At 43.0% G+C, this 26,179-nt stretch overlaps 1 protein-coding gene across 8 annotated transcripts in view; it reads right to left on the bottom strand.

Annotated features, from left to right (window-relative positions):
• The window catches only part of CIT (citron rho-interacting serine/threonine kinase), a 189,867-nt gene that overhangs the window by 65,497 nt on the left and 98,191 nt on the right, over window positions 1-26,179 (bottom strand). For all 8 annotated transcript variants that reach the window (XM_024256949.3, XM_024256948.3, XM_063712267.1 and 5 more), the window contains exons 14-23: window positions 25,812-25,982; window positions 25,500-25,550; window positions 24,928-24,981; window positions 21,908-22,048; window positions 19,922-20,047; window positions 16,218-16,313; window positions 9,887-10,003; window positions 7,529-7,638; window positions 6,306-6,480; window positions 1,014-1,211 (exon numbers count right to left, since the gene is read on the bottom strand). In XM_024256949.3, coding sequence (XP_024112717.2) covers window positions 1,014-1,211; window positions 6,306-6,480; window positions 7,529-7,638; window positions 9,887-10,003; window positions 16,218-16,313; window positions 19,922-20,047; window positions 21,908-22,048; window positions 24,928-24,981; window positions 25,500-25,550; window positions 25,812-25,982 — 1,239 coding nt within the window. The remainder of the gene's footprint in view (window positions 1-1,013; window positions 1,212-6,305; window positions 6,481-7,528; window positions 7,639-9,886; window positions 10,004-16,217; window positions 16,314-19,921; window positions 20,048-21,907; window positions 22,049-24,927; window positions 24,982-25,499; window positions 25,551-25,811; window positions 25,983-26,179) is intronic.

The raw sequence follows: 26,179 nt of genomic DNA on the forward strand, positions 1-26,179 counted from the left end.
TGTGTGCCTGTCTGCTTGGCAGGTACAGTATGATACTATGAGAAATGTATGAGCTTGGTTGACACCAGCCACTGAAATTCATTTGGCCTTCTATGCTCACAGTCTAGGTCCTCCAGGGAGCCTTCCAAGATTAACGGGACTTTCTAAGTATACTTCCCTGAATGGGAAAAAGAAAATGTGAAGATTGGCCACCCAGAGTACCCTAGTCAACTTGGCAGTTGCATTTCCCCCTTCAAGTTAAGTTGGCATTTCACATATCAGATTTTTGTGAGTTTTGTTATTCTGGGTCAGTCTCTGTGGGAATGATCAAATGTGGGGAAAATGGCCCCACAAAAAATCCATTTCAGACTTCTAAAAAGAACTAAGGTTTAAATCCAGTAACACCCCCGCTCCAAGTTCTACCTCCTGACAATACTCTCCAGCTAAGTAAACTAGTCTCTCAGAAAGAACAAGGAAGCCAGGTCCCTTTTAGAGAAAGCATCTTTCATTCAGTAGAATTTTTCCCATCCAGATCATACCAGATGCATACAAAAGACAGGAAGCAGAATCAACAGCTTGAAAAAAAAAAAAAAAAAGAAGTAACATGAGTAAGGTTAACTAAAACAAAAAGTAAAAATATGGTAGAAAAACTACTATAAGATATAAGATTATTATTATTATTTTAAATGATTAATGAAAACTAAAATAGAAGGCCAAGGTAAACAAACTTTTAAACAAACTGAAACCAAACTTTAAAATATAATGATGATTTTTTTAAAAGAAGGAAAATATATAAGTAAAGGAGGAATTTTTCAAGATACTAAGAAAAGTTTGAATATAACCAACCAAGCTCATCTACTAGTTCCAATGAAGAAGCAGCCTATGTAAGCCAATTTCCTGGCCACTGAATATCTTTGTGGATCATGTTTTCCCTCCTGGAATTTCTAAGGGTGAGCCAGTATCCTCAGTGCCATTTCCACACTCATCCTAGCTGAGGCCTTTAGCAACCTGAAGATGTTGCTCCCCAGACCTACCGTGAGCGCCTGGATCTCCTCTTCGGCTTCTGCTGTGGTCTCTTCCAGCTCTGTCTTCGCCTGGCGAAGCTGGCTCTCCAGGGCCGCCCGTGCAGCCTGCAGGGCTGTCAACTGTGACTCGCGCTCCTGCAGGGAGAGCTGTAGCTCTGTGAGCTGGCGCTTGAGCTCCAGTTTCTGCTCCTCGTGCTCTAGACTGACCTGAGAGAGAGAGAGAGAGAGATAAACCCTTGCTTGGTCTGAACAAAAGAGAAAGTGAAGACATGACCTGCTACTCAACCTGCAGCTGAAACCTGGTCTTGGAACCACCTTCTCGGCACTCGATAGAGGAGAGGAAAATGCAACAAAATGGGCCTGACTTCCATGCATCTCCGAATTCAACAGGAGTAAGAACAGGTAAGGGCTATATCTCCTAACCACCCCTTACTTATATATATTCAAATGCCTGGGAAGACTTTAAAAGGAAAAGCCACACAGCAAGAATCACGAATGAAAATGATGACCATTACTCTTATTAGAAAAACATTTAAAGCTAAGCAGATATAAATAACATCATATTAGTAACAAGGACATCTTTTCAATTTGATTGTAAATAAAACAACAGACTGAATTCTATTTATATTCAACACGCTTTCTCTGATGTGTCCTCATTAGGTAATCCGCTTTAATGTCACATTAGAAGTTAATCATTCTTGCCCCCATCTGCTCATCCATCCACCTATCTATTCAATCTTTCATCATTCGTTTAACAAAAATTTACTCAGCAATTTCTGTGGAAAATGGAATATGGAGATGAAAGACAGTCTCTGCCTTCAAGTGGGGAGAAAAATGAAAACCAACCATGACCATATATCATGGTCAAGTGCGACGGTCAGGACATGTAGGGATGTTGCAGGAATACAGCACGGGGGCAGAGCAGCTAACTCTGGATCTGTTAAATTCTGTTGAAGAATACGCAGGAGTCAAACAAGCAGTTAAGAGGTGAAAGAAAATTCCAGGCAGGGGAAGCAAGACATCCAAAGGTATGGGGGCGAGGGAGACCGCAACACATCTATCAACCTGACAAACATGGATAGTGTGGTCCTAAAGATCAATGTCAAGCAACTCAGAGATGCTTGCTGCCCTCAGAGAGCCCGCTGTCTAAGGGGACTGCCGAGAAGAACACACTGTGATGAGCTGTGCCCTGAAAGCCATGGGATAAAAAGGAGACCTCCAACCCAGCTTCAGAGGGTCAGAGAAGGCTCCCTAGGAAAGGTGGCACCCACATCCCGAAGCCCATAGGGTGAAGAGAAGAAACACTTGCAAAACATGTAACCTGGAAAACCAACAGGATTTAGTGGTTAATTTGATGTGGGGCAGAGAACAAAGGACATAAGGGAGTCAAAGATGACTCCCAGCCGGGTGCAATGGCTCACACCTGTAATCCCAGCACTTTGGGAGGCCGAGGTGGGCAGATCACGAGGCCAGGAGCTCGAGACCAGTCTGGCCAGCATGGTGAAACCTCGTCTCTACTAAAAATAACAAAAAATTAGCTGGGTGTGGTGGCGCACACCTGTAGTCCCAGCTACTCGGGAGGCTGAGGCAGGAGAATCACTTGAACCTGGCAGGCAGAGGTTGCAGTGGGCCAAGATTGCACCATTGTACTCCAGCCTGGGCGACAGAGCGAGACTCTGCCTCAAAAAAAAAAAAGATGACTCCCACATTTCTGGACAGGTGAATTACACAAATAGACCATTGCTATGACAGAATAGGAGAGAAAGGGCCAGTCTGAGGCAAAAGATAAGAAATTCAGTCTTAACATGTTGAACTTGAGCCCTGTGGGAGACATCCAAGTGGAGATGTCTAATGTCTACTAATAAGTAGTCTACTAGTAAGACAATGAGTCAGAAACTCAAAAGAAAGGTCTGGATTGACAACCTGGATCCAGGAGACCTTCACAAATCAGTGACAGCTAAAGCCATGGCTATTATCTCTCTCTAGTGATGATGGTGATGACGACGATGTCACAGCAGCAAATACGGTCCTCACAACACACTGGGCCCTGAATTAACTCATTTCATTTTCAGAACAACTCACTGAGGGAGGTACTACTATTACCTCCATTTTACAGATAAGCAAACTGTGGCACTGAGAGATTAGGTAACTGAGCAAATGTCACACAGCTATAAAAATCTTTTTAAAAGGCAGGACTGGCATTCAAACCCAGAAGGTCTGGCTGAAGAGTCCATGTAACATGTTGCTGTATTCCTGCAACATCCCTACGTGTCCTGACCATTGCACTTGACCATGTACAGGGTAAACACTGTACCCTTCTGTCTTACTAAAACACCAGCAGTCACAGCAGAGTGGGCCTGTACTAGCAAGCCTGAAAATGCTTCTGACGCCATTTGGCAAAACCAAGAGAGGCAGGTGACAGTGACTCAAGGGGAGGAGCGGGAGCCGGATGCTATACAATGAAGGAAGAACCCAGGAGCCTCCATCTTTGTGACTCCACACACCTGGCTAGAGAAGAGCTAACGCTGCACACACAAAGTTGGGGGAAGGCCCAGGTCCTTTAAGGCGGATCAAACTCCAGGTGGAGGCCTCTGCCCTCAATCTCAGTAGCAGCATGTGGCCAAAAGAAGAGGGACTGATCTGGTTATATTTAGAGCTAAACTGCAAAACTCCCAGGGAGAATATACAGCCTGAACCTCTCGTGAAACATTTGAAGTTTCTCTTACCATCCTTGAGGGGCTGGCTCTACTGATTCAAGTGAAAAACAACAGCTTCCCTGGGACACTTTAATAGCCCAGATGAGCTACAGCAGCAGGGCAGGCTCCTAAGAGGAATATTTGTGCAAAGGGAAGGCAAGAGACAACCAGTCAAGGCCCCCAAGCTAGAGAAGTCCATCTGGATTGTTTAGACTTAAACTTAAGGGCGAGTCTCCCATGACCTTGCTGTTAAACTTACAGAAGAGTGAAAGTATAGCCTGGATAATAAAAGTTAAACCATTGCCTAAGGCTTAAGGCTCATGCCTGTAATTCTAGCACTTTGGAGGCCAAGGAGGGAGGACTGCTTAAAGCCAGACGTCCTCCTTCTGAGAAATCCTGACCTAAGAAATAATAAAAGAAAAATAAATAAATAAATAAAGCCAGGAGCTCAAGACCAGCCTGGGCAACATAGCAAGACCCCATTGCTAGAAAAAATGAAAAATAAAACCAGACACTCCAGGTGACCCTAATGGAGGAGTCCACACCTTGACAACCCCTGAAAAACATGAGATAACACATTGTTACTGTCCCTTGGAGAAATGACTTCATTTTAATACTCCAGGACAAATAAAGACATGCATAAACATGAGTATTACCCAAGGCTTAGACCTCAGACCGCTGTCTGCTTAACAAGACCTTCCTTAAGAAAGATCATCTGCTTTTTGAAGAATTCCATCACAAATATTGGAGCAACTATTTTACATGAGACACTGTATCTTCCCTCCCAGCCTGAGTGTCCAGCTTCCAACAACCACTATCCTGAACTCCAGTTGTGCCTCTGCTGGTGCCAGCGAACCCTGCTGCTAGGCTAAAAGCCCTCATGTCAGGAACAGGCCTGTCTTGTCACCACTGTAGACCCAGGCTACAAATCGGCACACAGCAGGCATTTAACAAATATACAGTGACTACATAAATGTAACCTTATGGCTTCAATCAACCTCAACATGTCTACAACCCAATTTGTTGTATTTTCCTCCCCAAAACCTGGCCACTCTTCCCAGCTTCCTTGTGTTTTTGGAGAGAGCTACCTTTCATCAATCACACCTAAATTTGGTTTTGTCTTTTAATCTCCCACAGTCATTATGAGACAGACCTCTGCCACCGGCACTGGGCCACCACGGCTAAGCTCTGACTAGGTCACGGGGCTGTCATTACATCTTGATAAAGGAGGAATTGCTCTGCTCCCATTTGACAGATGCACAAATTGACACACACCCCACAGGACCCTATAAAGGAGATACATTATCACTGACATTTTACAGATGAAGAAACTGAAGCCCAGCAGAGAGATGAGGCGGCTTGCAAAACTAGTAAGAGGTCATAAAACCAGTAAGGAGTGGAGGTGGAATTCTAACCCAGATCCCAATGGCCCAGTCTGTTACCAGAAGGAGGGCCTGGGGTCTAAGTTGTCTATTTTAAACAAAGAATTGGGCAAAACGCACACAGTAACAAAGGAACGAAACACAGGAATGAAGCAGCGAAAGCAGGGATCTATTAAAGCAAGAAAGCACTCCGCAGAGTGAGAGTGGCCCCAGCAAGTGGCTCAAGGGCCCAGTTACAAAGTTTTCTGGGTTTTAAGTACTCCTTTTGGGGTTCCTATTGGTTACTCCTTATCTGAATAAAGGATTCGGTCCGTGGCTAATTAAAGGCTGAGGTGAACTGGTGCCCTATGCAGATGAAGGACAGTCCCTCCTTGGCCCGCGGCCCATCCAAGGTGCTCTCCCTTTCCATCTGAGCAATGGTGGAAGGTGGGGGGAGGGGGTTGCAGGGAGAGTAGTCTTCCATCTTTTGGAGCATTGCAGAGTGAGTAGCCTCTTCCATCTTTCGCTACTGGGACGTGGGAAGATGAGGATTTTCCTTTTGGTTCAGCTTTAGGAAGTTTACCTTAATTGGCCTCAGGTTCCCTGCCCCCAGCCCCAGGTGTTTTCCTTTCGATCCAGCTCTGGGAAGTCAGCAGGAATGGGCCTTAGGTTCCCTGCCCACAGACCCTGGTGTTTTCTCTTTTAGAAAGCTAGCACAAATTGGCCAGGCATGGTGGCTCATGCCTGTAACTCCAGCACTTTGGGAAGCTGAGGCGGGTGGATCACTTGAGGTCAGGAGTTCAAGACCAGTCTGGCCAACATGGCAAAACCCTGTCTCTACAAAAATTGGCCGGGTGTGGTGCCAAGAGCCTGTAGTCCCAGCTACTCAAGAAGCTGAGGCACGAGAATCACTCGAACCCGGGAGGCGGTGGCTGCAGTGAACCAAGATCGCACCACTGCACTCCAGCCTGGACGACAGAGCAAGACTCTCTCTCTAAAAAAAAAAGAGGTTAGCACAAGGGCCTCAGATTCCCTGCTCCTAAACCTTGGTGTTTTTCCTTGATTCAGCATGAATTGGCCTTAGGTTCCTTGCTTCCAGACCCTTTTCTCCTGCCTCAAGTCTGCCCCCTTAACCACCAAGCACAATGTCTCTTGTATAGATATTGATTTGTGCTCGAAAGCTGGCTTGTTTAGAGCCCGAATCGCCCAGCAAATCCTCCCAGGAGATCACTCCTCGCTCTCACCTCCCGCAATCTTGTTTCCAGTTCCAGCAGCCGATTCTTGTCACTGTGGTCTTGGTGGCTGATCTTCTCCAGCTGCTCCTCCAGCTTTCGGTTCTGGGCCTCCAACTTCCCAGCCTGTGTCTCCAGGTAAAATTTCTGTTGCCTGAGTTCAGAAATCATCTCTTCTTGGGCCTTCCTGGTGGGGGTGGTGGGAGGATCCAAACAAAATCACAGTCTCATTAGGGTTGAGCCCGTTTCCACAGAAGGTAGACGGACACAGAGTTAGACATGTCTCCTCACTAAGTGGACTAGGGCCATTCCTGGGTTAGCTGTCTCCTGATCTGGCCTCATAAGCATGATCCTGGCATGACGAACGTGGGGACCATTTACGCATCACCACTCAGTGTCAGTCCCTCACATATGGGATTAAGCAAGGTCCAGGGGGATGCAAGAGATACTAACATTTCACTCCTTTGACAGGCCTGTTTATTTCTTCTTTGAATCTGTGTAGGGACAGAAGGGGGCCTCCTTAGATTACTGTACAAGGGCACCCCAGTAACTCATGAAGGCAGGCCCTGGAGAAAAAGGAACAACAAGGAGAAAGAATGGTATTCCTTCTAGTTCTCTGTAGATCTCCCTCACCTCTCCAGCAAACTGCTTAGAAGTATCAAAACCTAGAACGACTCAAAGACCCAAAACACAGCCTACTAAGCTGGTTTAGATGAAGATGGGACTGTTTTGGGAGATCTCCGAAGAGAGAAGCCTAAGGGGGAAAAAAATCCTGGAGATTGTAATTCTCTGGGGGAAAAGATTCAGATCAAAGTGCTCCTGGAACACAGCCCTTGCTGAACCCCAAACTTCCTTCCCTAGGGTCTAACCTAGTGACAACTAAATGGATGGCCCAACTGGGCACACACAATTTCACCTCTTACTAATTACAGGATGCAAGTCTAGGGAACAAGAACTGCAGCTTTCCACAAGCAAATTATAAATAGCCTCATTAGAGAGAGCAAAACACTCTGTAATGTGATGGTAACTGAAGGCATTTAAGAAAATCTGACTCAAAAGTGGCAGAGTGAGACCACTTAAGACAGGGCAAAATGACGTAAGTATCTGAGGGCTGGGCTGAGCTACAGAAATCATTCAATCCACTCCAGCTCCATCAGACAGAAGAAGGGAGTTTATGCCACAGGAGAGGAGACCAAAGTGTAATAATGTAGGGCAGTTAGAATTTGAATACTTACATGTTCCTTTGGGTAAAAAGACTGCTATTTGCTGCAAGTTTATTGGCTTCAGACAGTTCCACAATCCTCTGTTCCAGGGATCTGATCTTGGAATCCATAGCATTGATCATCTGAAACACAGGGCACCTATGAAACTTCACACACCAGAACAGGAGTAATAGGGGCAGTGCGGACCAGGGTAAAAGTTTCATCTGACATGACGGCAATTTGGCTAGAGGTAACAAGGCACTCAACTAGTCTGTACTCTGAGGATCACAGATGGTACCACTCAAATGGATGGTACTTGGTTGTTTTTTCAGTGATGAAATCTCCCCACACTGGCTAAGTGGCTTGCATTTAAAACAGACATAAGGACCTATTCAAGAACCTAACATCCTGGGAGTAATCAGGCCTTGTTAAACCCCATCTCATCTGCAATGTGACCTGGGCCTGCAAGAGTCTCTTAACTCAAATCTGCACATTCGCATTTATCACCACCCCGAGGGCTGTCATTTTCTGAGTGATTCCTTCTCACCCAGCCACTATTGCTCTAGACTCCACAGCAGGGGTCTCCAACCCCGGGGCCACAGAGCAGTACCCCATTACCAGTCTGCCACCTGTTATGAACCAGGCCGCACAGCAGGAGGTAAGCGGCCAGCGAGCGAGCATTACTGCCTGAGCTCTACCTCCTGTGGGATCAGTGGCATTAGATTCTCCTCAGAGTGTGAACCCCATCATGACGCAAGCGAGGGATGCGCAAGCGAGGGATCGAGGTTGCGTGCTCCTAATGAGAATCGAATGCCGCGGGCCGGGCGCGGCGGCTTAGCCTGTAATCCCAACAATTTGGGAGGACAAGGCAGGTGGGTCACCTGAGGTCAGGAATTCCAGACCAGCCTGGCCAACATGGAGAAATGCTGTCTTTACTAAAAATACAAAAATTAGCCGGGTGCAGTGGCACATGACTGTAATCCCAGCTACTCAGGAGGCTGAGGCAGGAGAGTCGCTTGAACTCGGGAGGTGGAGGTTGCAGTGAGCCGATATTGCACCACTGCACTCCTGCCTGTGTGACAGAGCAAGACTCCATCTCAAAAACAAAACAAAACAAAAAAAAACAATCTAATGCCTTAATGCCTGATAGTCTGAGGTGGTACAGTTTTATCTCAAAACCATCCCCCCACCCCTGTGGAAAAATTGTCTTCCACAAAACCGGTCCCTGGTGCTAAAAAGGTTGGGGACAGCTTCTCTAGAGCAAAGTTTCCCCAACTTAATAAATCATAAGAATTGGGGTGTGGGGGTACTAAAAATTTAATTTCCCAGGATCTCCCCTCAGAGATACTGATGTGGGGTCAGGCGTGGTGGCTTGTACCTGTAATCCCAGCACTTTGGGAGGCCAAGGTGGGCAGATCACTTGAGGTCAAGAGTTTGAGACTGGCCTGGCCAACATAGTGAAACCCTGTCTCTACTAAAAATACAAAAATTAGCCGGGCACGGTGGCACATGCCTGTAGTCCCAGCTACTCGGGAGGCTGAGGCAGGAAAATCACTTGAACCTGGGAGGCAGAGGGTTGCAGTGAGCTGAAATCATGCCACTAAACTCCAGCCTGGGTGACAGAGTGAGACTCCATCTCAAAAAAAAAAAAAAAAAAAAAGAGATTCTGATATGGTAAGTCTTGGTGGGGTGCAGATAAATAAGCACCACAGGTAAACCTTAGGGGCAACAAGTTTCTGAAACAACTGCCTACGTGGATTAGAAAAGAGACAAACAGGCAAGTAAAAAGAAGAGAAGTATAGGGCCAGGAGTGGTGGCCTGTAATCCCAGCACTTTGAGAGACCAAGATGGGAGGATTGCTTGAGGCCAGAAGTTTGAGACCAGCCTGGGCAACATAGCAAGATCTCGTCTCTACAGAAAACTTAAAAATTAGGTGAGCATGGGGGCACGCATCTGTAGTCTCAGCTACTTGGGAGGCTGAGGTGGAAGGATCACTTGAGCCCAGGAGTTGGAGGCTGCAGTGAGCCATGACTGCACTACCACATTGCAGCCTGGGCTTCAGAGTAAAACCCCACCTCAAAAAAAAAAAAAGGAGCAGGAAGACCAAGAGCCACTGGCCATTTGTCAGGGGCATTTAGAAGGACAGTATTTTAGCAGATAGCAGAACAGCATGAGTTCTTGAAAAACACAAAAATGGCCATCCAGAGCCACCACCTCAGTTGCTTTTAGGAAAGGAAACAGCTTCAGAGAAAGCATCCTATTACCAACAACTCCACAGGATTCAACAGAAGGAATTTCACCAGGTGAAATAGAGTCTTATCAGGGGTATGATTCTTGGCATATTTCAAAAACCCTCCTTTGAACACTGGCTTGGCAACTCCTTCTACCTACCGCCTTCTGTTCGCTGAGAATTTTGCCCTTCTCATGGGCCTCCTCTTCGTGTCTCTGCATCATGTTCTCCAGCGTCTCCTTGTCGGCCAGGTCTTTCTTTATCTGATTGTCCAACACCTACAAAAACAAAAGCAGCAGCAAATGTTCTCAGGAGCCAACCTGAGGAGGGAAGACTAAACGGGGACACTTGAGAAAATCTAGGAAAGAGGAGAAAAGCAGGGGAGAGGCCCGAGGTCTTCAAATTCTGGGGCAAAGAGAAGGCAAAAACTGGGAGTCCGCTTATCAATCAGGATAAGATTAAAAAGTCAAATATTACCATCCAATGGCAAGTAACAGGTTGACTTGAACCAAGAACTTATTTTAAAATCAGCAGCCCAGAGACCACAGAGATATATTCAAAATGAGGCAGACTCCAGAATAAGAAGGGACGAGGAAACAACATTGCTCTAGATCCAGACCTAGAGAATAAATTTCTTATAATCTGCAGATTTTACCTGGGGACAACTTTTTCTTCGCCAGTGCACCCGTAGTTTTCAGAATATTCCTCACTCCTAATTTATACAAATTAATTCTAGATACTCCTGGGCTGTGTGCAAGAGGGAGAGAAGCCGAAGACAGAGGAAGTCTATGTGACCAAGGATGATGCTCAGAAACAACCAGGGACAAGAGGCTTTTGGCCACCGATAACGTAGGTGGATGGTCAACAGATGAAAAAGACAACATAAAAGAAAGAAAAAAATGCCTCTTTCCCTGGTTCTTTCCTCTGATACAACTAGGGGGAGAAAAAAAAAAGTCACTGGGAAAAGAAACCTTTCCCAGGGGAAGAGAGATCGTGTGTTCTCAGTGCTCAGAATGCCACTGTAAGCACCTACTGTTCCCAAGAGGAAACATAAAACAGCAATGGTATCACCAATCGCCAACTTGATCTAATGTTCTTTGGGGCACACACAGCCCTATGAGTTGCCAAAACAACAAGCAAAAAGGAAGGAAAAAAGAAGACAACATCATAACATGCCCGAGCCTTTGACCACAACCCTACGTTTCTCACCACAGAGGCTCCATTCTACTTTTCCAAAGAACACCAACGACATCAAGGAGGACAACAGGATCCTGGGAATAAAGCTGAAAGAGCTGGGGTCACAGATAGGGCTAAAATCTGCCTTTCCCACAATGTCTATTGTGAAAGGACTGTCACAGCTCATGGGGACAACGTCCCTAAAAAGAGCCAGTCAGCGGGGAGGGAGTCCACAGGAGAAAGAAAGGAAAGAAGAGATTTCAAAGAGGTCTTTAAACTAGAACGGACTGATGAAAAAAAATAGAATGGAAGTTGGAAGAGAAGACCAAAAGGTGGGAACAGGGTCATGAGAGAACGGAAGCAGCTCAAAAGGATGAGAAATGGCCCACTCTCTTGGATGTCTGAGCATGATTCTAAAATTACGAGCAAGAACAGGGTAGAATCGAGGGTATGATCATAATTATTACTAAAATGGCCTGATAGAGGCTGGAACAGGAAACACAAAGCAGAACAGGCTAAAAAGAAATGGTTTCATAAAGATTCCAGTAGGGAAGAAAGATCTTTCCCTGACATTCCTCGGGATCTATAAAACAAATTTCTTTCCATCTAGAAGTTAGCAGAGACCACATAATATCTAGACCACATATGCTCTTTATTTTTTATGAGGTGCTAAAGCAATGAAATACATTTTCAGGATGCCTCTGCTCAAAATAAGACCTCAACTTTGGTCAAGAAGGATACCGATAAGAGGTAAGCATGAGCTAGAAGGGATAAGCCTCTATCAAGAACATATGCATTAGGCCAGGCATGGTGGCTCATGCCTGTAACTCCAGCACTTTGGGAGGCTGACACGGGTGGAGATCGCTTGGGGACAGAAGTTTGAGACCAGCCTGGGCAACATAGCAAGACCCCATTTCCACAAAAAGTATAAAAAATAGTAATTAGCTGGGCACGGTGTTGTGCACCTGTAATCCCAGCTACTCAGGAGGATAAGATGGGAGGATTGCTTGAGCCCAGGAGTTCGAAGCTTCACTGAGCTATGATCACCCTACCACATTCTACCCTGGGTGATGGAGCAACAACCTGTCTCAAAACAATAAACAGATAAATAAAAGAACATATGGATCTCTCTTAGCTTTCATAGGGTTCAACTGGCAGAAGGATGAACGAGATGTATGGGAGAGAAGGGGAACAAAATGTTTATTTTAAATAAGAAATTCCACTAAAGACATCTAAATCAATTTAAGATAGAATATGGCTTCTGATAGGAACATCAATATAATCACCAAATCATAAAATATGTTTTACAAAGGGTTACTTTCATCATGCAAAGGTGCCAGTGGACTACTGTATACATTCTCATAATTTTCTAAAAATTGAAGTACCAGGGGTCACAGGAAAACACTTTGGGTCATTTCTGGGTTGTTTTCCCATATATCTTTCCACGGCTCACTGCAGCCTCAACCTCCTGATCACAAACGATCCTCCCACCTCAGCCTCCCAAGTAGCTGGGACTACAGGTGTGTGCCACCTGCCTGGCTAATTTTTGTATTTTTTGTAGACAAGATGAGAAGGGTGTCTCACTTTGTTACACAGACTGGTCTCGAATTCCTGGACTCAAACGATCTGCCCACCTTGGCCCCCCCCAAAGTGCTGAAATTATAGACGTGAACCACCGTGCCCGGCCTCCTATATTTCTTTTACTGAAAAACAACCCAAAAATAACAACAGCAGTAAAAGATGCCAGGGTGGTGATGGTGATGATGCTGTGTGAGCATGCATATGTTAGATTCTCCAAGAAAGGACCACTCAACTCTTTGAGAATACCAACCAAATCAATAACAAGATCATCACAAAAATTGAAATCCCCCTTCAATGTCTGGTTGGAAAGGGGAAGCGACAATATTCAAGATATAATAAACAGCATCTGATTCTCAAGAACATAAGAATGAATTAAAGGCTTGATCCAAATCATAATGAAAATGTGATGTGATTTTAAAAGGAAATTGACAGAGCGGCAGCCATTTCTAATAGCATAGTGGGCTACATGTCGGGCCAGCCCTTCTCTTGAAAACGATGTAAAATGCTAGATAAAATATAAAAAACATTTTCCCAAAAGCACCTACAAGTTGGCAAGAGAGTAAGAAATTGCCAAAAACTAAGTAAAACAGAAGAAGGGAGAGGTAAGAAGGGTTTAACCTGAGATATTTTACTGAAACAAATTAACCTGAGTTTCAGTTTTTATAGCCTCAGTGGTCAAGAAAAGGCAGAAATGAAAGCCCCCGATCACCCACCAAGGTGGGCACACATTTCATCCAAGGCCTCAAAGAATTTCCATTAATAATTCTCCAAGGAAAATAAAACAGTCACCATGACAAAGAACCAAGAGAAACAACAGAGCAGAAACAGACCTTCAAATACTTCACATAGTGGAGTTGTCAGGTACAGATGATAAAATAACTATGCTCAATACATTTAAAGAAAGAAAAGTTAGGCTTGAAAATGAATGCACAGAACAGAAGATGATTGTCTTAAATAATCTAGCAAACTTGGGAATGACCCAAATAGAATGTCTAGAAGTAAAAAATATAACAACCGAAATTAAAACTCAACAGAAAATTTAAAAATTACCCAGGCGTGGTGGCATGCACCTATAGTCCCAGCTACTCAGGAGGCTGAGGTAGGAGAATTGCTTAAGCCCAGGTTGCAGTGAGCTATGACTGCACCACTGCACTCCAGCCTGGGTGACAGAGTGAGGTCCTGTCTCAAGAAAAAAAAAAAGAAAGAAAAGAAAAAAACTCAATGGGATAGCAGATTAGACACAGCTAAGAAAGAATTTGCAAATCGGAAAATATGTCAGAAGAACCTACCCAAAATGTAGCACAAAGAAACAAAGAAATAGAAAATATTTAAAAAGGCTAAATTGGAGCTGATCTAACTGATGCCCAATCAAATTCTTTTTTATTTTTTTCTTTTTTGAGACAGAGTCTCACTCTGTCACCTAGGCTGGAGTGCAGTGGTGAAATCTTGGCTCACTGCAACCTCTGCTCACTGGGTTCAAGAGATTCTCGTGTCTCAGCCTCCCAAGTAGCTGGGACTACAGGTGCACGCTACCACGCCTGGCTAATTTTTTTGTATTTTTAGTAGAGGCGGGGTTTCACCATGTTGGCCAGGCTAGTCTTGAACTCCTGACCTCAGGTGATCCACCCGCCTCTGCCACCCAAGTGCTGGGATTACAGGTGTGAACCACCGCGCCCAGCCCCAGTCAAATTCTTAAAAGGAAAAGAGAGAAGGGGGAAGAGACAATATCTGAGATATAATGACCACTAACTTTCTAGAATAAATAAAAAGATATGAATCTATTCTAAAGCCTGGGAGACCCCATCTCTACAAAAAACATTTTTTAAATAGCCAGGTATGGTGTCATGTGCCTACAGTCCCAGCTACTTGGGTGGCTAAGGAGGGAAGATCACTTGAGCCTACTGCGCTGAGCAAGACCATGTCTCTAAATATATATATATTTATATATTATATATAATATATATAATATATAAAAATATATAAAATATATATAATATATAAAATATATATAATATATAAAAATATATAAAATATATAAATATATATAATATATATAAATAGATATATAAATATATATATATTTAGCCTAGTAAATCTCAAGCAGAATAAGATAAGTAAAAAGAAACGGACTTTTTTTTTTTTTTTTTTTTTTTTGAGACAGGGTCTCTCTCTGTCACCCAGGCTGGAGTGAAGTGGTGCAGTCTCGGCTCACTGCAACCTCCACCTCCCAGGTTCAAGCAATTCTCCCATCCCAGCCTCCTGAGTAGCTGAGACAACAGGTGTGTGCCACCACACCCAGCTAATTTTTGTATTTTTTGTAGAGGTGGGGGTCTCGTCAAGTTGCCTAGGCTAGTCTTGAATTCCTAGACTCAAGTGATTCACCCATCTCAGCCTCCCAAAGTGCTAGGATTATACGCATGAGCCACCACACCTAGCCAAGAAATCCACATTTAGACACAATACAGTAAGCCTCAGAAAAATTAAAGGTAAAGTAAAATTGTAAAGAAAAAGCCAAAGAAAAATCGAGCTATCACATGATCCAGCAATCCCACTGCTGGAAAGGAAAGAAAAGGAAATCAGTATATCAAAGAGATATCTGCACTCCCATGTTTGCTGCAGTACTATTTACAATAGCTAAGATTTGGAAATGACCCAAGTGTCCATCAGCGGATGAATGGATAAAGAAAATGTGGTATATGGACACATGGCAGGGAACAACACAAACCCTGTCAGCGGGGGTGGGGTGGGGAAGACAGGAAGAATAGCTAATGCATGCTGGGCTTAAGACCTAGGTGATGGGTTGATCTGTGCAGCCAATCACCATGGCACACGTTGTTTACCTATGTAACAAACCTGCACATCCTGCACATGTACCCCAGAACTTAAAAGTTGAAGGGAAAAAAAAAGAAAGAAAATGTGGTACAGATACAACAATGGAGTACTATTCAACCATAAAATGGAATGAGATCCAGTCATTTGCAACAACATGGATGACACTGGCGATCATTATATTAACTGAAATCAGCCAGGCACAGAAGGACAAACATCACATATTCTCACTTATTTGTGGGATCTAAAAATCAACTTAATTAAACTCATGGACATAGAGTACAGAAGGATGGTTAACAGAGGTTGGGAAGCGTAGAAGGGGTTGTAGGGAAGGTAGGGATGGCTAATGGCTGCAAAAAAATAGAATGAACAAGACCTAGTATTTGAGAGTACAGTAGGGTGACTATAGTCAATAGTAACTTAATTGTGTATTTTAAAATAACTTAAAGAATGTAATTGGATTATTTGTAACTCAAAGGATAAATGCTTGAGGGGATGGACACCCAATTCTCTATGATGTGCTTATTTCACATTGCATGCCTGTATCAAAACATCTCATGTACCCCATAAATATATACACCTACTATGTACCCACAAAAATTAAAAAACAAAAAGGATTATAGAAATGATCACGGATTCAATGACAATGAGTTTAAAAAATCAATTTAAAGATGAAATTGAGATAAATGATGACCACATTTAAAAAAAAAAAAAGTTTTTTGGAACTTCAGATTTCCAATCCCTCGCATAAGTAACACCCTGAAATCTCTCACCATGGAATAAGGACATTATTCACCCCAAACAGTACTTTGGTCCAGCAAGAAGTGGCCACAAGGGCCCAGGAAGAGATGGGAGCTACATGGTACTATAGGAGCAAGGCCAGGGAAGATCAGAAAATGTCTTTACTTTAATCTTTTCCTCATAGTGCTGCTCTTTCTGTTTCAGGTGCACTTCTAGGTGCTGGGCTGAGACTTGGGCCTCCCGATGTTTCTCTTCGAGCTCCTAGACACAAAAGAAAAGACAGTCAGGTGTGCAGAGGGCAGGACACCACCAATGCACGTTAGACATTCACAGGAAACATGACTTTGGTACAGGTACCACAGGTAACGGGCATCTGGTCCTCCATTACTAGCCTAAGGCTCTTGGGAAGGAAACCACCACCGTGCCTTGGCCCTGGGTTTTCCAAGTCCAAGTATTCACACACACATACACACATAGCTGGTGGGCTGTAAGGCCTGGGACCACAAATACATCAGTGTGACAGGTCAAACAAAGGCAGGTCTTCATCTTTGCATAGAGAAATAAGAGTAACAAGGCAACATTGGAAAGTTCAGTACATGACAAAGCCCTGACCACTATCTTGAGCCTTAAATGAGAAAAGTCATTTTAATATATGATTATGATTTTTAAAAATACTTTGTATTTTCCTCATTAACAGAATTATTGCTCAAGAACCCTAGCTAAAAAGGAAAACTAATGTTATGATCCAAGCACTTCAAGTTTTGAATGATGATTTTAACTGACTGGTAAGTGGCATATGTGACTATCTGTAGATGTGCATGTGATACAATGTTCATATGATACAATGCAAATGGGGACAAAGACAAACATATAATACACTGATAATAATGACATAAAAATGTACAGACATATTAAAGATTAGAAGAGAATCTGGAGTAATATAAATACCCTACATTTAATGTCCTCTTAATTCTTTTATTGTTAAGTTTCCAGCTTTTTTTTTTTTTTTTTTAGACGTAGTTTTGCTCTTGTTGCCCAGGCTGGAGTGCACTGGCACGATCTTGGCTCACTGCAACCTTCGCCTCCTGGGTTCAAGCAATTCTCATGTCTCAGTCTCCCGAGTAGCTGGAATTATAGGCATGCGCCACCATGCCCAGCTAATTTTTGTATTTTTAGTAGAGGCGGGGTTTCACCATGTCGGTCAGGCTGGTTTCAAACTCCTGACCTCAGGTGATCCACCCACCTCAGCCTCCCAAAGTGCTAGGATTACATGCATGAGCCACCATGCCTGGCCAAGTTTCTAGCTTTTAAACAAAAGTGTAATTCACTTGAAAATTACAGCAGTTCATTTGCCAATGTTTTATAAAGTGACCTTATAAAAGGCAGCATTCAATTCACTAAAACATTCTGTAAATGCACAGATAGCTGCATCTGTATTAATTCTTATGAATCTGGACCCATCAGTTAATTACTAATATCAAGTCATTACTCCAAGTTTTCAACTCTTTATACTATTATGAAATTTTTCTTTGAAGTGGAAGCAATTATGAGTGTTTTGAAGAATGAGGAAATTATATAGGATATGTTCATAAAATGGGAGTGAAAAAGTACTTTGAGATTCACACACATTTAAAATGTTAGTGATTAAGCTTTTGAAATTCTAAAGTCTACAAGCATTGGCTTTGCTTTGAGGGCAATTAAAGTTCAATCTTAAGACCAGATGCACAAGATCTACCGCAATTCAACAGATGTGATCCTGAAGAGTTGAAAATAAACAGGATTAATAAAAACATATTTTAAAAGGTTCTATATGTACTTGGCTAAAGGATCTCTTGCAGTAACTTCTTTTATTAAGGCCAGGGACTCTACTGTACTGAGTGTACCATTATCTGTTTTGAAAGTTCTTATCAGAATAGCAAATATTTTAAAGCCAATGACATTTGGCGATCTATGTTCAGGCATCATCATTACATAATGGTACTAAGGACCACTCTTTGCCCACATCCTAGATACTTTGCAGCCTAAGCACAGGGTTCTTGAGCAAAAGGCACCTTCTAATAAATGAAGTCACAACCACAAAGGTACTCCGGCGGGTGGCAAGATACACTCAGACAAAGAAATCCGCTTATTTTTCCTTTATGTTAGAAATCATTTGATAATCATCCTTTTTTTTCCCCCCGTTTCGGTCTTCATAAGATAGCACAGGAATGGAAATCAGAATCTAAAATTAGATCAAAAAACTCAGGTATCTGAGACTGACAACTTTAAGACCAAATTTCTGGTCTATTTGTGAATGGGAGTTTATAACACATAATCCAAGAATGCAGAACTCTCTACTCCTCCATTTTAATTGTAAGTGAACCTTAGGAAGAGCAGATATTCTAAACATCTGACTCCTTGGTGGTTTGGCATTTTTTGTTGTTGTTGTCATTTTTTAAACAGGTATTTTCTAGATGTATTGGATCAACTCTTCAGTCCTGTTATGCAAATACTGTTGTTTGCTGCTAAATTTCTAGCTCCTAGAACAGTGCCTGGCACATAGTAGAAGCTCATTAAATATTTGTTGAATGAATGAATGAACACATCACCATTAAACAGAGAAACACTTTGCAACCACAAGAGAGTTAACCACTTCGTTTATACCAAGCAAGGGACAGCAGCAGTGGGATCTCAGTGGGATCTAATTTTATACTCATGATAAAATTCAAACACTTGACAATAGCCAAGAGAAACTTTGATGACGGAACAAGAGAACAGAAAGGGCAGACTAACAGTCACATTTGTCTTTGTGTGCAGACATATATACAAAGACTGGGTGTCTTAGCAAAACAATTTAACCCATTTTTCTTTTACCTGTTGATTCGAGAACATCCATATATTTATAAATACACACAAACAGAAATGTAAAGTTGTAAACAGTTTGATCTGGTATTAAGTATAGACCTATAAGTTGGCCACTCTGGAATTCCAATAGTTGCTGGTGACTCATTTCCCAGAAGTGATGTGAAGAGAGAGAGATGAAGTGCCCTGCTCACCACCTTGCCTCCTTAGGGTGGAGAGGAATGACCAATGACTTCAGAGACTCTCCCCAGGTGGGATAGGAATGCACCCCAAGTCATCCTTGAGTCTCAAACATGATGTCAAATTTCTGGCTGTGGGACTGAGGTCCAAGGAGAGCCCTTCAAAGGTGCTGTCTTCCACCCTGGCAGGGGCAAAACGTCAACACATCTGCAAATACCACCCGAACTTTCCTTGATCAAGTTAATTTGGTGATCAGAGCCTGAGACAGAATCAGGATGACTACAGACCCTAAAAAAAGACCTGCTATATCTAAGGAAATTGAAAAAATAATAATAATAATAACAAACCGTAGCAGAGAAAGTGAGTGGGTGAACATGGATCTATGACAAATACTACTCCTAGCAAAACAATTCTGTATGACTAATTGCTTTCTTCTCTAAAAGCAAGAATCTGAATTTCGGTCTTAAAGGTCTAAACCCCTACAGCTTTTTAAATTGGCATTGCAAAGTTGACAGCTATCCAAAGCTCTGCTGATAGAAGTATGTCAACATGCCTTTAAAAAATGTATTGAAAATGATAGATGCACATTCTACTTAAAAAAAAAAAAAGCCAGGCTGTAGCAAACAGAGCAAAAAATGATATTTACGGATCTGTTACCAGTGCTGAAATGTCCGTTATTTGGTTATTCATACTACTCTACGATGTGGCATATGCTGAAACCACCTCACTTAATTCATCTACTTGGACATACCTCCCTTATTGTGGCGGTTAATTCTTCTTCTTACCCCCTTCCCTTTGCAAACTCTAACCTGTTATCTTTTAACTTTGCGACTTTCATTCCTGCTCACCAGAATTTTATCAGCCATCTGCTGGATCTGTTGGGATTTTGTCTGGATGTCATCCTTCAGTCTGTTTTCTCTACGCTCCATGGTCTCTAGTCTCTTTACCTTGTTCTCCAGAGAATGGCGGCGTTCCTGTAGATCATGAATCAATCAGAAAGTTTTAATGGAGTAACCGCTATGGGCATAACACCTGCACCGAGGGAAAGAGCCCTCAAGAAGCATACACTCGAGTCAGGAAGAAAAGTCTCAGGCACCCGAAGCAACAGCTGAGAAAATAAGACTCTATGATCCAGGTACTCAGTTGTGTAGGTTACAAGAGTGCATTCATTCATTCAAATATTTACCAAGCACCTACTATCTGCAAAGTGCCACCTAGGCATCACGGAAAATACAGAGGAAGATGGCATCATTCCTGCCCTTGGAGGAGATAAGATAAACACAAATAATCATAAAATAGGTTAAGAGGAGGAAGAACCATAAAGCAAAGAGGGACAAAGTGCTGCAGGAGGTTGCAGGCAGGAAAGAGGACTTTTAATTGGACAGTTGAACAGAGACATCAAAGAGGCGTGAGCTCTGGAGGGGGGTGGTATATGGTGTTTTGCAGGAGGAAGGACAGGAGAGGAGGGGGAAGATGTTTCAGACAAAAGGAGACACACTAGCAGAAACACAGCAGTAGTCAAGAGCCAGTATGGGCCCCAAGAGAAGCCTGGAATGGCTACAGCACAGCACATGTTAAGGGGAAGGGCAGGTGAAAAGCAGAAAGGTCAAAGGTTGAGGCTTTCAGGTACCAGGCTCAGGGGTGCACCTGAGCATTATGGAACCCCTGAAAGGTTTGGGATGGGGCAGGGAATTCTGAGAAATCGGGTCCTTGAGGTCCATGAATCTTGCACTGTGTGAACTAGCTGGAAGGATGGAGAAGCTGGAGGCAGATGGCCAAGAAATTATTAGATTTGCTCAGCAAGAGGAGAGGGCTTGGACTACAAGGAGGGCTACAGAAATGGGAAGCAGGAGATGAACAGGAGACGTATGGCTGCATTTACAGGATGGAGGGACTCACTGAATAGCGCGGTCCAGAGAAAACGAAATGACACCAAGGTTTCAAGCCTGGAATGACCAGATGAATGATGTTGGCCCTGCCTGGCATGAGGAAAGTGACAAGGGAAACCAGCTTGCCGGGGAAGAGACTGAGCTCATTCTAAATCTGATGCACCATTCAGACACTCAGTTAGAATTTAGGGGAGCTGAGGGAAATGCAGATGAATGTGGGTGAGGATGGCCCGAAAGAGACATGTACCAGGAGGTTCACACCAAGAATGTGACAGGAAAAAGCAAAAGACCCAGCAATAGGAGGAGGGCGAAATCGACTACGGCACGCCCCTTCTGTGGGACAAACACCAAGGGGCAGAGGAGGCAGATACGAGTAAAGGAGAAGAATCGCTTTTTATCCTATATTCTTCTGTACTGTTTTAAGTTTTTTACAATGAAAAGGCATTCATGTGGTTCTGGTAAAATTATACAAATGATTTCAACAACAACAACAACAAAGAATTTGAAGTAGAGAAGAGGCCCAAAAATATAGATCTGAGAGTCATTGACACGCAGGTAATAGGTGAAGCCTTGAAAATTAATATGCTATTAATATCGTGGAGGGGAAAGGCAAGGAAAAAACAGAGGGAAGAGAAAGAAAAACCCAGTGATAGAGCTTCGGTTAACCTATAAAAATCAAAATTCTCCCAGATTAGTGAGTAGGTCAGAGGAAAATAAACAGAAAGAAAAAGCTTCTATGAAGACATCTTTCTACTTGAAGCTGCTATGACAAATCTTTCTTTCCCCTGGGGGGAAATGATTCCCAGCCTCTCAGGTTTCAAAGGATCTTCAGAAGGGAAAGCAGCGTTGGTCAAACATAAGCAAGTAATGGTCTGGCAGTTTCTTTCCCTGGGCACAGCCAAAGGCCGAGGCCGCTGGGGCCTGGGCTGGAGGTTCCCGGCTCACCTCAGCTTCCACCAGCTTCTTTCTGATGCCTTCAGAAGAATCCTCTCGGTTCTGCAGCTTCTCCAGCTCCCTCTCGGCTCGCTCCTTTGCCTGGCGGATATTCTGCAGCAGCTCAGTGGCCTCCGTGCTGGCTTTTACAGCCTAGAAGAGAGAAGGAAAAGGAGATAGGTGGCCAAATTTATTCATATAAAAAGATGGTGACAGTATGTTCTGCACATGTATCCCAGAACTTAAAGTATAATCTAAAAAAAAAAAAAAAAAAAAGATAGTGACAGTGTCCTAAATAAAAAAAGCAGGTAATACTGAATTTACCATTTGTCAAAACAAATACACAATCATTTAATTCTATATTTCATTATTCTAAGGTGCAATTTTTTTAACATCACTGAATTTGAAATCCATCCTACAATTAAAATTGATGTATTTTTCTTTCTTGGGGTATATAAGATAATGGTGTATCTGACAATCATTAGCATCTTTGATTCAATGCAACGTAGTGAATGGAAATAGAACTAAATGGATTGATCTACCCAGGTATCAATGTATTTGCCTCTAAGCATTAATTTTCTCCTTATTTTAGTTATCTCATTTGTTAATTTTCCTATGGGAAATATTGAGATATACTGGGTTAAAACAAATATATCATTCAAATGACTTCACCTATTTCGCTTTTTTTTTTTGAGACGGAGTTTTGCTCTTGTTGCCCAGGCTGGAGTGCAATGGCGCAATCTCGGCTCACTGCAACCTCCACCTCCCGAGGTTCAAGTGATTCTCCTGCCTCAGCCTCCCGAGTAGCTAGGATTACAGGCATGCGCCACCACGTCCAGCTAATTTTGTATTTTTAGTAAAGACAGGGTTTCACCATGTTGGTCAGGCTGGTCTCGAACTCCTGACCTCAGGAGTTCGCCTCAGCCTCCCAAACTGCTGGGATTACAGGTGTGAGCCACCATGCCTGGCCTGTGTTTGCTGTTTTTAAATGAGGCTACTAGAAAATTTTAAATTACATCTGTGAGTAATATTTGTGGCTCCCTCACACTTTGATTGGAGAGCAGAGTTCTAGATGGAGACATGCTTCCTCTCACGAGCTTTTAGCTAAAGAGGGCCATGAGGGCTTTCATTAGAGAGCTCAAGAATAAGGAAGCAGGGAGCAAATAGTAGATAAGTAAAATGCAGTATATCTATAAAATGGAATATGATTCCACCTTAACAAGGAAGGAAATTCTGATACATGTGACAATATGAATGCAACTTTAGGACATTACGCTAAATGAAAGAAGCCAGTCACAAAAGGACAAACACTGTATGATTCCAGTTATATGAGGTACACAAAGTAGTCAAAATCATAGAAACAGAAAGTAGAAAGGTAGGGGGATGAGAGGAATTCGTATTTGGTGGTTATAGAGTTTCAGTGTAACAAGACGAAAACGTTCCAGAGATCCATTGCCCAGTAATGGGAATAAACTTAGCACAACTGAACTGTACACTTAAAAATGGTGAAGATGGTAATTTAATGTTATGTGGGTTTTTTACCACAATTTTAAAAAAGAAGAAGGAGGAGGAGGAGGAGCTCTATTAAACCAAGCCAGCAAACACATTCAAAAACATTCTCAGTGCCAAAGGTACGTCCCACAACCACATTCATTCTGGCCCTTCCATTAAGCACTTTCAGTGTTCAACTAAAGAAAGGGCTTGAAAATTGCTCTTAAATGTTCTCACCATAAAAAATATAAGAAGAATGTGAGGTGATAGATCTGTTAGCTGGCTTGACTTAATCATTTCACGATGTGTGTGTGTGTGTGTGTGTGTGTGTGTGTGTGTGTACATCACATTGCATACTATAAGTATATGCAATTATTATTTGCCAATTATACCTTAATGAAGCTAGGGAAACAATTAATAAAAATTTTAAAAACAAGATAAAATGGTCAGGTACAGTGGTTCATGCCTGTAATCCCAGCTTCTTGGGAAGCAATGGCAGGTGATTCTCTTGAGTCCAGGTATTTGAGACCAGCCTGGGCAACATGGCAAAATCCTATCTCTACAGAAAATACAGAAAATCAGCTGGGTGTAGTAGTGCACACCTGTAGTCCCAGCTACTCAGGAGGCGGAGGTGGGAGGATCACCTGAGCCTGTGAAGTCAAGGCTGCAGTGAGCCATGATCATGCCCTGCACTCCAGCCTGGGTGACAGAGTGAGACTCTGTCTCAAAAAAGTTAAATAAGTTGGCCAGGTGCAGAGGCTCACGCCTATAATCCCAGCACTTTGGGAGGCCGAGGCATGCAGATCACCTGAGGTCAGGAGTTCAAGACCAGCCTGACCAACATGGTGAAACCCCGTGTCTATTAAAAATACAAAAATTAGCCAGGCGTGGTGGCCCATGCCTATAATCCCAGCTATTCCAGGGGTTGAGGCAGAATTGCTTGAACCCAGGAGGCAGAGGTTGCAGTGAGCCAAGATCGCACCACTGCACTCCAACCTGGACAACAGAGCAAGACTCCATCTCAAAAAATTTTTTTTAAAAAATTAAATAATTAAACAATGAAATAAAAGGGCCATTAGCACAAACTTTGCAGGATGCTATAAACCAAACCCATGCCCCTTCCCAATCACGTGACAACCCCATGGCTCCTCCCCCATTCTGCAGGGCAGGCCTCCTGCTGGCGGAAAGCAGTCTGGGTGGGGAACTGCTTCTCTTACAAATGTGCATAAATGAGGTGCCAGGCCCCCTGAGGCAAGAGATGCAGGCCTCTTGGGTTCTGTCGTAGTATAATTAGAACTTTTACTTGAGAGTCTCACACAGCTTGGTTTTTAAAAATAAACACTGCTGACATGTCTCAAAAGGAAAAACTATATTCAGAACTCTGATATTTTCAGGTAATCGCTCACTCCCCCTTCATTTTCCTCAGCGCTGGGTGACTAATTCTGTTTCTTTCATCTTTCGTGCTCTGGGACAAGGCAAAGAAAGATGTTTGGAAAGGAGGTGGGGGGGGGTAAGTTCCTGAAAAATCACCTTGGGCTTACCTTCTCCAGTTTCTCTTGGAGCTCCTGAATTTTGAGCTGCTGCTCAGCATTGATCTATAATTAAAATCCCAGGAAATAAAGCAAAAGGCAAATCGGCATTAACATCTTGCTACATTTATTGCAGTCCTATTCTCTTGAGGTTTCTATGGGGTCTTTTTCTTTGGGTTTCCAGAACCTACTAAGGGAGAAGAAGAACAGTGGCCTCTCAGGGAAGACTTTGTCCCAGTGCAAAGCTCCATGTTGATGATGGATGTAGGACCAGCAACATACAAATGGCAAAAAGAGAAAGTCGCTCAGTCCTTTAAGACAATAACAATTTTCATGTATGTTTTACTAAGTGTCTGGGTTTGTTGCTGTGGGCAGGCATGACAAAAATGAGCTGTCTTTTACCTCTTTTAGAGCCATAAAGTCAAATGTGGTCATCCAAAGGTGGACTATCAAAATAAGCCTCAAAGAGAGGTCTCTATTCATTGATGAAGAACACTCTTCATCAATGATGGGCCACTGATAATAACATGAAAAAAGTTATCTACCCAAAATATTAATAGCAAAACCAATCATGGAAAGTATACCTTCTCCAGTTTCACATATTCTCCCACTTCAGGCTTCCCTTGATCCTTAGCCTGTAATTAAAAAGATACAACATATTGGGAAATCTCAACAACCTAAAAGTCGTGTAGACTACTTTCTTGGTCTCTGTGACCAAGATAATAATAGTAAATAAGAATAATGTTATCTTCTGTAAATAAAGACCAAGAGTTTTCCAAGGTATCCTACTATTTCTCAAACTAGGTTGTTTCTCATTAAACTAGGTTCTCCTTTTTCTTGCTAAGATCACGTACGATTTTACCCAAAAAGCACCCTCTTGGAGGGTGGCTGACTACCTTCAACAGTTTATGCTGACATTCTGTCGCTTTCCGCTTGAATTCTTCAGCAGCAAGCCGAGACTCTCTCAGCTCAGATTCATAGAGATCACTCCGTCTTCTTGCTGAGACAAGGTCCTCTTCCAACTGATTCATCATCAACCTCATTTCTTCCACTTGAGCCTGGTACTCCTAAAGAGCAGGCAATGGAATAAAAGAGAACTTTAGAACTCCGAAAAGAATAGACAGGTAGTGAGGATGGAAGAGTTAACCACACAGGGAAGATGCACAGTGAAGAGAGATTGGCAAAGAAAAGACCTGGCCGGGTGCAGTGGCTCACGCCTGTAATCCCAGCACTTTGGGAGGCCAAGGCAGGTGGATCACCTGAG

The sequence above is a fragment of the Pongo abelii genome, chromosome 10 (assembly GCF_028885655.2).
Source record: "Pongo abelii isolate AG06213 chromosome 10, NHGRI_mPonAbe1-v2.0_pri, whole genome shotgun sequence".
Classification (NCBI taxonomy): Eukaryota; Metazoa; Chordata; class Mammalia; order Primates; family Hominidae; genus Pongo; species Pongo abelii.